General features: G+C 48.4%; 1 protein-coding gene across 1 annotated transcript in view; it reads left to right on the forward strand.

Annotated features, from left to right (window-relative positions):
* Positions 1–16,215, forward strand: part of DYSF (dysferlin) — a 157,673-nt gene that overhangs the window by 66,038 nt on the left and 75,420 nt on the right. Inside the window, 2 exon segments of the mRNA XM_033159603.1 lie at positions 13,197–13,290; positions 14,368–14,445. Coding sequence (XP_033015494.1) covers positions 13,197–13,290; positions 14,368–14,445 — 172 coding nt within the window.

Raw genomic sequence — 16,215 nt, forward strand, 5'->3', positions numbered from 1 at the left:
GCGGGATGGGCGCCAGAAGGTAGAAGCCCTAGCTCTGGTCCTGATCCTAAGGAAAAGTGGGACATTCCAGGATCAAATCTGGAGGCAGCGATGCTTCTCAATGGCCGTTGCTAGAAACTGCAGGAAGGGACAATGCTACTGGGTTCAGATGCCGCTTGCTGGTTTCCCTCTGGTGGTGGACCTCGGGGTCTCCAACTTCAGCGATGCCCTGGGCGACGTCAAAATTTGGTGCCACCCCCCCCAAATCTCTCGCCTCACATTCTGCCTCATTGTTGGATCCTATGCGGCTGAACCTCTCACTCTTTGTGCTGTTTAGGCTATGCTGTTAGCATATATAGTTTTTTGTATCCCTTCCTCTTCCACCCGCCCACAAGTGATTTATGTCATAAGTTCAACCTATGAATCTACCCTGCTCCAAGTCTGTAGACATTCCTGTTTTACTCAAGAACTATCACTGGTGACTTTTTGGGTGCAGGGGGAGAAGCCAGGACTGCTCTTATACCTTCTACTACAGGTTGAATGGTAGAAATCAGCAGGAAAAGCTTTTCATAGGCAGGGCCTGTGGCCAACCCATGTTGTTGGACTGCCAACTCTTATCAACCCCAGCCTGCATGGGCAACAGCCGGAGGTGATGGGGGTCCAATAATGTCTGGAGGGCTACTAGTTCCCAATCCTGCTGTAGGCCAAAGAGAGAACCTCAGGCAATATGGAGCTGCCTTGTTGCCTTATACCCAGGGGTAATGAAGCTTGAGACGCCCGCTTCTTGGGAGGAAAGCAATGACAAACCTAGACAGCATCTTAAAAAGCAGAGACATCACCTTGCCGACAAAGGTCCGTATAGTCACAGCTATGGTTTTCCCAGTAGTAATGTATGGAAGTGAGAGCTGGACCATAAAGAAGGCTGATCGCCGAAGAATTGATGCATTTGAATTCTGGTGCTGGAGGAGACTCTTGAGAGTCCCATGGACTGCAAGAAGATCAAACCTATCCATCCTTAAAGAAATCAGCCCTGAGTGCTCACTGGAAGGACAGATCCTGAAGTTGAGGTTCCAGTACTTTGGCCACCTCATAAGAAGATAAGACTCCCTAGAAAAGACCCTGATGTTGGGAAAGATGGAGGGCACAAGGAGAAGGGGACGACAGAGGATGAGATGGTGGGACAGTGTTCTCGAATCTATCAACATGAGTCTGACCAAACTGTGGGAGGTAGTGGAAGACAGGAGTGCCTGGCGTGATCTGGTCCCTGGGTTCACGAAGAGTCGGACACGACTAAATGACTAAACAACAACAGTACTTGGATGTGAGCCAATTGGGAATACCGGGCACCGTAGGTTCAATTAATTTTTAATTATTTTAATTATTATTTTTAAGACTATGGGTGTCCCCACCCCCCATCGCTCAGCCCAGACACTGAGGTCCAGCTCCTAGGGCCTTCTGGCAGTTCGCTCCCTATGAGAAGTGAAGCTACAGGGAACCAGGCAGAGGGCCTTCTTGGTAGTGGCGCCTGCCCTGTGGAACGGCCTCCCACCAGATGTCAAGGAAATAAACAACCACCTGACTTTTAGAAGACATCTGAAGGCAGCCCTGTTTAGGGAAGTTGTGACCAACATGAGTCTGACCAAACTGCGGGAGGCAGTGGAAGACAGGAGTGCCTGGCGTGCTCTGGTCCATGGGGTCAAAAAGAGTCGGACACGACTGAACAACTAAACGACTAAACGACAACAGCAATGAAGCTTGATGCAAGCTCCTGCCTCCTACATGAAACACCCCCAAATATGACAAGGTAGTTTTCTCTCACTCTTCCCTAAATCCTCCTTGTGGCCGGACAAGATGAGCCCCCTCTGGCCTGATCCAGCCGGCTCTTCTGACATCCTTCTGGCATTAACTTCTGGCAGACCACTGGGCCCCTCCAACTGTCTCAAACTACAACTCCCACCAGCCCCGCCTAGGAGTCGTAGTGCCGCACAGTCCGACTGTACCGGTTTGGCCCGGGCTGTGCCTTGGCTTCGGCCGATGAGGTGCCGGGTTCGAGGCCCGTGTCATTCTGCGGCCACCCCCGCTTGGGATGACCTCATCCCAGGGAGTCGCGGACACCTGTCCGGGGCTGTTTTGGAAGCTGCTTTAAATGCTGCCGAAATCAAGGCCGCTGTTCGCATGCCTGGCTGGTAGCCTCGCTGTCAACCTCTCCCCCAAAGCCGCCCCTCCCCGGCTCCCCCTTCCCACATTTATTTTCTTAACTAATATGCTGGCTTTCTTAAGACATTGGATTTCATAATCTCTTGGCTTTTCAAGGAGCTAATGGGAACCAAAGAACTCCCAGCACAAAGACCCTATTATATTTTCTCCTCCCTCCACCCCAGGATTTTCCTTATTTTTTTTTGCTACATTTCGTCCTTTCCTTCTTTCTTGACATTTGGAGTACGTTTTAAACAAGTTAATATATAAAATGTAGTCATGTGGTTCTTTTTTTTTTTAAGGGTGGTTTTCCCCCTCCTTTTTTTTCTCTTTGGTATATTCTTATTCACCTTGAGAACTGGCCAAGTTTCCTTTGCCATATAACTGTGACTGCACCCTCCGCATCCCTCAAAATGTGGTTCTGGAGGAGGTGGGCTTCATGGCCTCTGTGCCTGCCCCGTGAGATGCCCTCTGGGAAGTCAAATCTGGTGCGGAGATTTCCATTCATCTTGCTCTACTTCTTGCGCCTTCTCTTCCTCTTAAGAAGACCTCTGCAGGATCAGGCCAGGGGGCCCATCCAGTCCAGCCTCCAGTTCTCACAGTGGCCATGCAGACACAGCAATGGGAAACCCGCAAGCAGGAGCACAAAAACACTCTCCGACTCCGTGGAAAACCCAGTTCCCATTTGTTCCAATTCAGTGATGAATAGCGGGTTTTCCCGAGAAAGCAGAGGGGCAAACAAGCAAGCAAGCAAGCCAACCAAAAACCCACTCCGACAGAGACCTCGAAAGCACTGACCTGTGCCTGGAAAACATGGCACAAAGGGATGAGCCCAAACTCGTCTTTTCTCTAAACTGAAAGCTTCCCAACACTGCAATCTTCTCTCACAGGGTAGCAGACCCTCCAAGGGTTCCTGTTTTCCAGGGATGCCCCTGATTTAGAGATGCTGTCTCGGTTTCTGATTTGATCCCAGAATATCCCACTTTTCCTTAGAAGAAGAAGAAGAGTTTGGATTTGATATCCCGCTTTATCACTACCCGAAGGAGTCTCAAAGCGGCTCACATTCTCCTTTCCCTTCCTCCCCCACAACAAACACTCTGTGGGGTGAGTGGGGCTGAGAGACTTCAGAGAAGTGTGACTAGCCCAAGGTCACCCAGCAGCTGCATGTGGAAGAGCGGAGACGCGAAGCCGGTTCCCCAGATTACGAGTCCACCGCTCTTAACCACTACACCACACTGGCTCTCTTAGGACGTCCCTATTTTCATTGGGGAAATGTTGGAGGGGATGCAGTTACCTGACCCATCTGAAGGCAATCCTGCAGAGGGAAGTTAATGTTCTTTTACATTTTTATATACAGTTGTACCTTGGAAGTTGAACGGAATCCATTCCAGAAGTCCGTTCGCCTTCCAAAACGTCCGGAAACCAAAGCGCGGCTTCTGATTGGCTGCAGGAAGCTCCCGTTGCCGATCGGAAGCCCTGTCGGTTGTTCGGGTTCCAAAAATAGTTCACAAACCCGAACACTCACTTCCGGGGTTGCGGCATTCGTGAGCCAAAACGTCCTAGTACCAAGGTGTTCGGGATCCAAGGTACGTTGGAACATGTCCATGATGGAATGGGACACCCCTATTTTCATGGAAGAAATACCAGAGGATATGGGGTAGCTGTTCCATCCCTGTCATTATTTTGACTTCCTGTTTGTGAGGCTTTTCCAACTCGTCAGGACCCTTTCGGAGGCCAGGTGCTCAGAACACGGCACCCACTATTCCAAATGGGGGCGCACCATAGATCTGAATAACAGCATTAGGACATGGGCTGCGCTCCTCCCTCCTCCCCAGACTTGGCGCAAAAGGTTCTCTGTACGGCTTTGGCTGGGCATTTAGGGAACTGGCCGGACTCTGCGCTGCGAGTCGGGTGCTGATGCTGCCGTGGCCTCGGGGCCCCCCCCCATAAACCTGGAGCATCACGCAGCATCACGCAGCCCACAGTGCATTGTGTGGGAAGCGTTTGTCACGCCAACTAACGGCTGGGGCAACCTGTGTGCGCCTTTGTGCATGTGAGACACTCCTGGCTCTCAGCTCCCCAGCAGGAGGTGAACTTTGGAGAGGTTAGGAAATGACGGGGGGGGGGGGCTCGAGCGCCGTCTCGTTCGGCTGCCTTTCAAGCCCCGGTTTGAGCCGGGATGTTTTACGGGGGACTTTCAAGCGCGACAGCCCGGCTCTGGTTTCATGTTCATTAGGCTGTAAACAGGATGGGGCTGCAGCCAGGACTGCTACTGTGAGGGCACCTGGGGGGCCGAAAAACAGGCTTCTGCAGGACTCTGGTGGGGGGCCTTTGGAGGGGATAGTACCCCCCCCCCGCCTTTCCCAAGCTCTCCGCCTTGGGAATCCTGGAATAGAGGCCATGCTCTGTCTTCCAGCCTGTGTGCGTTCGTATGTCTGCTGCCCCCCTGCCAACCTGGCTGCCTCCCCACCCCCAAAACCTCCCTCATGGCTCAAATCCTGCTTGTGGGCTTCACAGAAGTGGCATCTGGTTGGCTACGGTGAGGACAGGATGCTGAACGGGATGGTCCACTGGCCTGATCCAGCAGGTTCCCCTTACATTCTGCTGTCCCACTTTTTCTCTTCCCCTGCCCCCTGCCCCCCCCTCGACACCCTGGCAGACCCTCCAAGTGTCCTTATTTCCCAGGGAGAGTCCCAGACTTACAGAAGCCATCCTAGATTCTGATTTGACCCCCAAACACTCCGCTTTCCCTTAGGACACCCCTATTTTCACCAGAGGGTTTTGCAACCCCTGAGCCAAGGAGATAAGTAACTATACAATGTTTAGAAGACCCTGAAGACTTTCCTTTGCAGGGGAGTCAGATGGGTGGGGTATAAATAATAATAATAATAATAATAATAATAATAATAATAATAATAATAATAATAATGATGATGATGATGGAATAGGACGTCCTTATTTCCAGTGGAGAAATGTTGGAGGGTATTCCCTGGTTGTTCCAGCTCTCCTTTGCCCCACCACTAGGAGTTCCTTTAAAAAACCCCAAATGTTCCTTGGTTGGGAACCCTGTTGAGCGAAGTAGCTCTCCGTCTTAATTCCCCCAGAGTAGGAACACAACGTACAAGCCTCGAAACAGCTGACCCATCTCCTCCAGCCTCCTGTTCTCACAGGGGCCAGCCAGATGCCTTCATGAGGAACCCGCAAGCAGGACCCGAGTGCAAGAGCATCTCTCCCCTCTTGAGTTTTCCAGCAACTGGGATTCAGAAGCATCGCTGCCTCCAATTGTGGTGGCAGCTTCGTAACCTTCGTGGCTAGTAGCCCACCAATAGCCCTCTCCCCTTCCAGGAATTTGCCCAATCCTCTTTTTAACGCCATCCAAGTTGGTGGCCATCACTTCCTCTAGTGGGAGGGAGTTCCATAGTTTAACCGCCTGAAGAAGGGCTTCCTTTTATCTGTCCTGAATCTTCCAACATCATGGGATGTCTGCAAGTCCTAGTGTTGAGAGAGAGGGAGGGAAACTTTGCTTTATCCTCTTTCTCTGTGCCAGGCATAAATTCATACACTTCTGTCTTGTTGTCTCTTCCTTGCCTTTTCTCCAAACTGAAAAGCCCCAAACGCTGCAATCTTCTAGGAAATTCGCTCCACCCCCCTTGATCATTTTGGTTGTCCTTTTCCAACTCCATCCATTTTGAGGCGAGGCGACCAAAACGGGACACAGCATTCCAAATGGGTTCGCACCGTAGGCTTGTATAAGGGCAGGATGCTATTGACCCTCTTATTTTCAATTCCTTTCCTAATGATCCCTGGCATGGAATTCGCCTTTTTCACAGCCGCTGAACATTGGGTTAACCCAGGGGTCAGCAAACTTTTTCAACAGGGGGCCGGTCCACTGTCCCTCAGACCTTGTGGGGGGCCGGACTCTATTTTGAAAAAAAGAAAGAAAAAAGAACGAATTCCTATGCCCCACAAATAACCCAGAGATGCCTTTTAAATAAAAGGACACGTTCTACTCATGTAAAAACACACTGATTCCCAGACCGTCCGTGGGCCGGATTTAGAAGGTGATTGGGCCGCATCCGGCCCCTGGGCCTTAGCTTGCCTACCCATGGGTTAACCTCTTCATTCAGGTATCTCCTAGGACTCCGTGGTCTCGTTCCTGGTCGGCCGCTGCCAGTTCAGACCCCATGCGCATGGATGTGGCATCGATACTGTTTGCATTCCGACATGCATTCCTTTACACTTCTTGCCATTTGATGCCCAAGATCTCACTTTGTTTCAATGACCTTGATCAATTTAGTATCGCCGGCAAAATGGGCCGCTTCGCTGCCCGCCCCTCATTCTAGGTGGGATGGCTTTCTTTCATGGAAGCTTTAGTTGAGACTCCTGCATTGCAGGGGGTTGGACTAGATGACCCTTGGGGTGCCTTCCAGCTCCACAATTTTCCTGATTCCTAGGCTGAGTGTGTCTGCTCCCTTTCCTGAGCGTTGCCTTGCTGGGCTGCACATTACCCCATGTGCACACAGCTCAGCAGGTGACTCAGGCCCCTATCCTGGCTCGGCGGCCAGACCTCATGGCGCAAGGCCGACTCTGGGAGGGTTGGGGCCCAGTCCTGAATTCTCAAGTGCAGTAGGTCATTCTGGAGCCCCTCCAAGCTCTTCATAGCTTGGGATTAGTGGGTTCCCTCCCTGTGGTTCCAAGGCTCTTCGCCGAATACTTTGCTAAATGGTTTTGCCAGATTTTATGGTCTCGGGAGCCTTTTTTTTCCAAGCACTCCTGGGCTTCCAATTCAAAAGTGCATCTTGACCTTTGGGACGCAGCCAAGGGCTAAAGCTTTGAGTTTGCATCTCATTCCCCATCCCGAAAAACACACACACACAAAATAAACCACACACAGCCCATGCTACTGTTTGCTTGCAGGATTCCATGGGGAAATGGCAACTCTTGGCAGTTTTGGGTTCTTGCCTTTGCTTTCCTCCCGATACGTGTCCACACATGCAAACACATGTAAATATGTGTCAATTCTCTCACTTCCTGAATGCAGTTAGAACAAAAAATAACAGCCAGACCCTCCAAAATTGAATTGATGCCACCCTGGCTTCCTATGGGAGGAAGGGTGGGGTGGAAATATTATATATAGATACATTTCCTATGGAGGTTTCTTTTCTTTTCTTTTCGTCTGCGGCAAGTCACAAGCAGCGGAGACAAGGAGGTGTTCTTTTTTAAGGTCGGGGGGCTCACAGCTGCGTCTTGGCAGGTATGGGGATCTCAGAAATAGCCTCTGGTTCCTTGTCCAGATCAAACCCTTGAGTGGATCAGGATTGGTTAAGTTGCAGGAAGCAAAGCGCAGGAAGAAACGGACGGTTCTCCAAATGGAGAGAAGGAGAAAGTGGGGTCCCCCGAGGAATGGCACTGGGATATGTGCTTTTTAAACTGCAGTGGTACCTCGGTTTACAAACTTAATCTGTTCCGGAAGTCCGTTCTTAAACCAAAACTGTTCTTAAACCGAGGCGCGTTTTCCCTAATGAGGCCTCCCGCCACCGGTGCCCTTCCACCGTTCAGATTGCATTCTTTGACTGAGGTAAAGTTCTCAAACCGGGACACTATTTCCAGTTTTGCGGAGTTTGTAAACCGAATCGTTCTTAAACCGGACTGTTCTTAAACCGAGGTACCACTTTAGTTTATAAATGATCTAGAGTTAGGACTGAGCAATGAGGTGCTGGAGGAGACTCTTGAGAGTCCCATGGACTGCAAGATGATCAAACCTATCCATTGTGAAGGAAATCAGCCCTGAGTGCTCACTGGAAGGACAGATCCTGAAGCCGAGGCTCCAAGACTTTGGCCAGCTCATGAGAAGAGAAGACTCCCTGGAAAAGACCCTGATGTTGGGAAAGATGGAGGGCACAAGGAGAAGGGGACGACAGAGGATGAGATGGTTGGACAGTGTTCTCAAAGCTACCAACATGAGTCTGAGCAAACTGCGGGAGGCAGTGGAAGACAGGAGTGCCTGGTGTGCTCTGGTCCATGGGGTCACGAAGAGTCGGACACCACTAAACGACTAAACAACAACAATGAGGTGGCCAAGTTGGTTGATGGCACAAAATTGTTCAGGGTTCTTAAAACAACAAGAGACGGAGAAGATCATGATGTTGTTGTTGGCCTCCTTTGGGAGACGCTGGAGGAGGGCTCCTTCGGGGGTGAAGTTGCAGTGCCTGCTGTGGCTGTAGAGACAGATGCAGGAGAGACATGCGTTGTTGCATCTGGGGCAGATGAAGTTATCTGGTTGTGCTGCTGCAGTTGGGCCAGGGCGTTTCTACACCAGTGTAGTGGTTAAGAGTGGTGGACTTGTAATCTGGTGAACCGGGTTCGATTCCCCGCTCCTCCACATGCAGCTGCTGGGTGACCTTGGGCTAGTCACACTTCTCTGAAGTCTCTCAGCCCCACTCACCTCACAGAGTGTTTGTTGTGGGGGAGGAAGGGAAAGGAGAATGTTAGCCGCTTTGAGACTCCTTCGGGTAGTGATAAAGCGGGATATCAGATCCAAACTCTTCTTCTTCTTCTTCTTCTTCTTCTTCTTCTTCTTCTTCTTCTTCTTCTTCTTCTTCTTCTCTACACTCTTCCCAGTGATCATTCCTCCTCTGGTCACTGCTATGGATGCACGACCTGACTGTCTGTCTCCAGGAACTGATGCCGTCTGCAAGGGATTCCCACACGTGTGGTTGATGTTTTGCAGCCTCCAGGCCATGTTTGCAGACATCCTTTTAATGCAGAATAAATTTGCCAGTTGAGAAGAGCTCCAGAAGGAACTATCCAAAGTGAGAAAATGGGGTGAAAGATAAATGAAAGAACTCCTCTCATATTTGAGAAAGCCATTTCACGGCATGCTTAAAAACTAAGAGCTGTTAAAATATTTAAAACGACTAAAATTCAGAGCTACTAATAGTTGCTAATGTGCTCCAGTCCTGCTTGGGGCTTCCCCACAGGCATCTGATGGTCAGGATCCTGGGTTTAGATGGGCCATTGGCCTGATCCAGCGGACTGTTCTTCTGTCCTTCAATTCTCTGCTAGATACCAGATTTTGTGCCCAATTCTGCGAGCCCCAAATTGTAGGAGAATTCCCAGAGAGGAGGAAGGCAAAGAATTCATAGCCAGCCTCTTTTTCTGATGAAGCCTGTCCGAGAGCTGAGCTTGCTAGATCAGCGCAAAACGCTTTGCCATTTGCCTTGGCTCTTTCCCCAGTCTGATGCCGTGGGCTGCCTTCATGGATGAAGCATCTTCCCTGAACCTTAAAACTGAGCTGCTTGGTCAAAGCAACCACTCTCTGCCCCCCCCCCCACCACTTGATCTCATGAATTGTGGGAAAGGTTGCCACACTGGATTGCTTTATTGGATGTTTTCATGTGCTCTAAACCGCTTTGAGACCCCCCCCCCTTTAAAAATATAAAGCGGTTATAGAGATGAATCATAATGGTAACAAATCTCAGCTGCTTGTTAGCTCAGTTCTGAGGCCTTTCAAGCCGATCACTTGCAAACTGAGCCGGTACTCTAAACCTGCGACTCATGTCGTGATTGTTCATGGAATAAGGATTGAATGAAACAGTACTGCTATATCTTGCATTTCTACCAACCAGGAAATTCCCAACAAAGATAGAATATTTTTTATGTATGCCACAACAGCTGCTAGGATTTTAATTGCTAAAAGATGGAAAACTGAAGAGCTACCAACAGTCGAAGAATGGCAGATGAAGTTGATTGAGTACATGGAACTCGCATAACTGACCGCGAAACTCCGAGACCAGAGGGAGGAGAAGGTACAAGAAGATTGGAAGAAATTTAAAGAATACATGAAACGACGTGAAAAGTTAGATATTTGAAATTGAAATCAGAGGATATTATAGGCGACAGTAATAAAAAGTTAGGTTAAAATAGGATATAAGAAGTTAGAATTGTGTTATGTTTATTTCTGTTAGGAATAAGATTATAGATATATGATGATAGATAAGGATTGAGAATAGTTGAGAAAGAAGAATTTAAAAAATGTTATAAAGTTACTACAGTATATTTGAAATGAACGCAGAAGAGAGGACGTGAGGAAGTCCCAAAATAAGGATATAAATAAGATAAGTTTAGATGAATAAGTGTTTGTTTGTTAGGTTTTGTTTTTGTATTTTGTTTTGTATTTTGGTTGTATTGTAGTTTTGTGGTAGTGTTTTGTTTATTTTGTATTTTGTATGTTTATTTTTCATTTTTAAAACTAATAAATTCTTATAAAAAATATATATCTTGCATTTCTTCTCAGATCTGCTTTTATCTTGGGGAAGCCCGTTAGGGTGCCAACTGGAGCCTGAGAAGTGCATACGGGAACGGTGGGAGGGAGGAAACCAGGGCAATTTCTCCTTCTGCCTCACCCTGTTAGTAATCCTGGGGGCTGATTCATGCATGCCCAGGTGATTTGCAGCTGAGATGTCTGAATTCCTCCCCCCCCAGTTGAAAAGCCCTGGGCTTGATGGGACAGATCGGTGCCACCCGAGCTGACTGATTCTATTGGGAGTGGAGCCTGGAAGAATGCTTGGCAGGGGGTTGGGCTGGATGGCCCTTGTGGTCTCTTCCGATTCTATGATTCTATGAATGACATCTCGGGGTGGGTTGGGGAGTGGAGTTGGGAGCTATTTGGCACTTCACCACCAATCTCTGGGCAAAAGAAGGGATCTCAGGGTGAAGAACCGGGCAAAACGGGGAGCATCATGAACAGCAATAGGCTAGAGCAGGTCTCGTGTCACCAAGCTTGACTCTGCTATAAAAAAAAAATCCAGTCAGGCTTGCTCTGAGCAAGAGAAGAACCCAGCCACGCTGTGCCACAGAGCTGTGTGCGCCTCTGCCTCAACAAGGACTTCCTTGGGGGGGCCGGAAGAGTTCTAGCTCAGATAACCCTGCACAAGCAGCCACAGATCCCTTCAGCCAGCTCTTGAGACTCCCTTGGTTCTTCCTTCGAGAAAATAGGCAGCCAGCAAAAAGATTTGAGGGAATGAAGCAAGAAGGGGAAGCCTATTTTCAAGGCAGCGTCCCCCCAATTCTCAGGAATGGTTGGAGCTGCAAAGCCTGTGTTTCCTCTGAGGGAATCTCACGCTAATGTCTATTCCTGATGGGGGATTTTTGGGGTGGGAAAGAGCTGGACCACCTGACATGTTCTCTAGGACCAAGCGGGGCCCCCCCGGAGGGTCTGGGAATTGCACAGTGAATGCCGTTTTCCAGGCCATTGCCAAACATCTGAGACTTGAAAAGATGGAAAGTTTGGGGGTTGTGTTAATCCAGGAAGCGGGATCGTCACACGGAGCCCCTGTTTCCTGCAGTCCAATATTTCACCCCGATTGCCCCAATTAGCAGGCGATAAAAGGAGCTCGCACGGAGCCTTTGGGGAGCGGGAGAAGGAGACAAAGGGGGCTCGGGTGGGCTGCCTTTCAAGGCGGGTTTCAAGGCATTGGGCGGACCATTAAGAGAAGTTATACTCCATTAATTTTACTGGCCGACATTCTTAGCAAAATACGTTTAACAGCTAGTTCTTTGAGCTCCGTTTATAGCAGAGCTAGCTCAAGGCTTGTCGTGTTTTATGGGTAGGGTTAGGGGTGTGTGTGTGTGTGAAGGAGAGTTCCAGTCCCCACTCTGCCCCCAACGCAACCCCTAAACCAGTCTTCCAGTATCCAAAGCGACAAACTGGTCTGGGCTTATCTCAGCTCAGGGTTATCCACACTTATCTTTGCTCCGCATCTCTAGGCACAGGTCTGGGATTTCCAGGTCTGCATCTGACAGCTATTTCCCCCTCTTTTCTTCCTCTCCTGGTGCTTTCCCTAGGAGAACCCAATCTTTACCACTGTAACAAACAACAATCCACAGGAAAACCTGAATTGCCGTATAATAATAATAATAATAATAATAATAATAATAATAATAATAATATTTATTTATACCCCGCCCATCTGACTGGGTTTCCCCAGCCACTCTGGGAGGCTCCCAACAGAATTAATAATAATAATAATAATAATAATAATAATAATAATAATAATAATGTGAAAAAACATCAGACATTAAAAGCTTCCCTAAACAGGGCTGCCTTCAGATGTCTTCTAAAAGTCAGGTAGTTGTTTATTTCCTTGACATCTGGTGGGAGGGCGTTCCACAGGGTGGGTGCCACTACCGAGAAGGCCCTCTGCCTGGTTCCCTGTAACCTCACTTTTCATAACCTCACCACCAGAAGGCCCTCGGTGCTGGACCTCAGTGTCTGGGCTGAGCGATGGGGGTGGAGATGCTCCTTCAGGTATACTGGGCCGAGGCCGTTTAGGGCTTTCAAGGTCAGTACCAACACTTTGAATTGTGCTCGGAAACATACTGGAAGCCAATGCAGATCTCTCAGGACCGGTGTTATGTGGTCTTGGCAGCCGCTCCCAGTCACCAGTCCAGCTGCCGCATTCTGGATTAGTTGCAGTTTCCGGGTCACCTTCAAAGGTAGCTGATTCTGCGGTAAAAATTGGGCAGATAAAGAAGCACACTCAGGCATGGACTTGGAAACTGTAGACTTGACCTGGAAAGTGCAAGGCAAAAGGGAAGAATGGATGAGCCCTTGGAAGAAGGTTGCACTCTACTCTGTCGAATGCCATTAAGGGGTCAATGTGTTATTTGCCACTCATAGAATTCAAGGGTTGACTTGAGCAGCATGGGATGTCCCCACTGAGTTCTAGTGTTATGGGAGAGGGAGAAGAACCTTTCTCTGTCCGTTTTCTCTGTACCAGGCATCATTTTTTAAACTTCTACCATGTTGCCTCAGCTGAGGAAAGAAGGAATAAAGTGTTGGGCGATTGTGATGGAACGTTGCGCATTTCCGTGTCCACGTGCGGCGACTGAAGGCAGCCACCTGCTGGGTTTCTATGCCTGCGGGAAAATTAGCCATTGGGTGGAGTGGCTCTCCACCCCCACCGCCCCGAAATCTCAAAACTCCTGCAGCCTGTAATGGAACTGATTTCTTTCTTCAGGGCGGAGTGACGGACGACAAGAGTGACGATGGCAAATCGGTGTCGACCTTCAACTTTGGCGTGAACCGTCCCACAATCTCCTGCATTTTTGACTGTAAGAGCGCAGTCTGCTTCTTTTGCCATGTGCGTCTAATTGGGCTTCTTAGAGCGAGAGCCAGAGGATGTTGACTGGAACTGGGAAGGGGTTCTGCTTGCGCTGGACAAAAGAGAGACGGGATCTCTCCAGGCTCAGAGAATTCCTCAAATCAATCATGCAAGCAAAATTTTAATGATTGTAGCAAACCAGCCCTTTAAAATAAAATATCTGGGTATGCAATCACCAGAGACAGACAGACAGACAGAGAGAGAGAATAACCTGCAGTTCACAGAAGATTTGATTAGGATGACACAACCTTGGTGCTCGTGGACTGTGCATGTTTTTGGCCAAACTGAGTGGGGCGACCATGTGCCCCTTTGCTTAAACTCAAACTGGCAGTAATCCTATGTAAACCAGGGCTCCAGTTCTGGATGAATAGTAGCACATAAAGGAGGGAAGCTGAATCCTTGCTGTGCCTTCTGTTTACCCCCCCCCCAGCCTCCCCCCTCCACATGGTGTCTCCCCCATGAAGCCCCCCACCGCCAGCCAGGCCCAGTTCTGGCACAGCTTCTTTGCTGAAGAAATGAGGACTTGAGTGGGCGAGCCATAGGTGGGTGGGTGGGTTTGTTGGCGTGTGTGGAAGGTTCAACAGCTCCTACCACAAGACCCCTTTTGCCCCGAACCCCCATCCCCCCCCATGACTGGAGGAGTCCAAAATATCCAAAGGACACCAGGTTGCCTGAGGTGGCACTGACAGACCTCTCCTCTTCCTCCTCCTCCGTGGGCACCAGGAGTGCCAACTTGGCCCCATGACCATGGGTGCTCCACAGCGTGCATGGCCCTGGCACTGAAATTTGTGGGTGCCCAGCCCCTTCATGGGGAATTTTGTGGCTGCTCAGGCACCCAGGGGCCCAGGGAGTTGGCACCTGTGATGGCATCAGCCTGCCTTGGGGGTCGTGAAGTCTCGCAATTTGCTTTGTGTGCTGTAACAGAATGCTATTCTAAAACTGCGTCTTGCAAGTTTGGTTTTCAAGCTCCGGCATGAACTTGGATAATTTGTTGCTGCATTTTTCATCCCCCCTCTTCCCCTCGAAGATGGGAACAGGTACCACCTGCGATGTTACATCTATCAAGCGAGGGATCTGATTGCCATGGATAAGGACAGCTTTTCAGGTAAGATGGCCTCCTAAATTGCATTGCTCCCTTGGGATTTTACTTTATTTTATTTTTAACTTGTTTGTATTGAAATATTTTCATGGATAACTAAGGTAAATATATTGTCTCTGTTTTCAATTCATAGTTTCCTTTCTACAGCTCAGTTACATTTTATGTGAGACACTGCTATCACTGGCATTTTAAAGTTGGGGGGCTGCCATACGTCCGGAATTTCCCAAACATAGCCGGGATTTATCCATTGAAAATGTCACCTGGGTGGAATTTTCTAAAGTCGGTTAAAATATCTGGAGAAACCCGGGCGTATGGCAGCCCATATTGAAAGCGTTGATGTTTTGACGAATTTCCTAAAAAATAGCTTTAAAACTCCTTTTTTTTGGGGGGGGGAGGGAATTTTGAAAAACAAAAAGCTCAAGAACCTTTGTGTCGGGATTTTCGCTTTTTGAAATATGGCAGCCTTATTGGGGGGGGGGAAAGATATATGGGAGAAAGAAGGGGGGTCGTGATCTTTCATTCTTTCGCATAGTGTAGGTGTAGAGTTTTTGTGTCAGCATCACGTGGATAAATTGTTTGTTTGTTCTTGATGGCGGGGCAAAGAAATTTGGGAGCCCAGAGCATGGAAGGTTGCATTTGGTTGGTTGCAACGCACAAACAAGACTCCCCGGGGATTTTAGACGTAGGTCAAAGTGCCACCAGGCACAGCACCCTGTGTGATACTGGCTCCTTGCTTTCCGAAAAGTGTCAGTCTTGAGGACCTTTTGCCAAGAAAGGCAGATGAATGGACCAGTTCCCATCTGTGCATGAATGGAAGCAGCACGCCAAACTTCCTAGTCACCTGTGAGCTTTTTCTTGGTCTGTTTCCACATGTTGTCCGATGATGGAAGTTAAATTCCATTGTTTCAGGGCCCTATTTTTACCTCACTCTTTTCAGGTCCAGGTCCACACTTAAAATCTCTGTGTCCAAGCGTTTTTCTCTTTTTTTTCCTCCAGAGATTTCCCTGCGAAAACCTCCTCTTTATCGCTCCGTTGGAGCAAACGTCAATTTGACTTTTCCATGGTTTGATGTTTGTTCCGAGTGAGCTTTAAAGAGCAGCTTTTCGCAGGTAAATCTCGGAGCAAAACAAAAGGCACTCAGACATGGAGCTTTAAAGCATGGACTGTGCTGGGAAAAGGAGAAGAAAGGTACGTGTGGATTAGCCTTAACTCTGCGCTGTGTGAAGAAAGGCATTTGTTTTCTCTCCTTCTGGGCAATTAATGAAAAGTGTGCAGAATGAGCTGGCAGTTTAAAGACCGGGGGCTGATGGAGGTGTGCGAGGGGCTGTTGCTTTCTCTAAAGGTGCCCGGATGGAAACGGCAAATGGAGCTGATGTTCCAGTATTCTTAGAATGGCAAAAGTAAAGTTTTCCTCTCTCTGAACTAATCTGTTTTTTAAAAATAAATAAATAAATAAATAAATAAATAAATAAATAAATAAATAAATAAATAAAGCCAGATCTCAGTTTGCCCGGAGAGCCACACTTTACACATTTCCAAAACAAAACAAAAAAGATGGTCCAGGATTTTAACTGATTTTATATCTACTGCTTTTTGTGTTTTTACTATTGCTATGGTAATTGCTTTTGTTTCTGATGTTTGTGATCTGTTTTATATCTGCCCTACGGTTCTATTTTGTAGGCTATCTTGGAAATCTAGATTAATAAAATGTTGTTGTTGTTGTTGTTGTTGTTGTTGTTGTTGTGTGTATTTAAGCAAATAGTGAGCGAATGTGTT

This window comes from Lacerta agilis, chromosome 9, assembly GCF_009819535.1.
Source record: "Lacerta agilis isolate rLacAgi1 chromosome 9, rLacAgi1.pri, whole genome shotgun sequence".
In the NCBI taxonomy this organism is placed as follows: Eukaryota; Metazoa; Chordata; class Lepidosauria; order Squamata; family Lacertidae; genus Lacerta; species Lacerta agilis.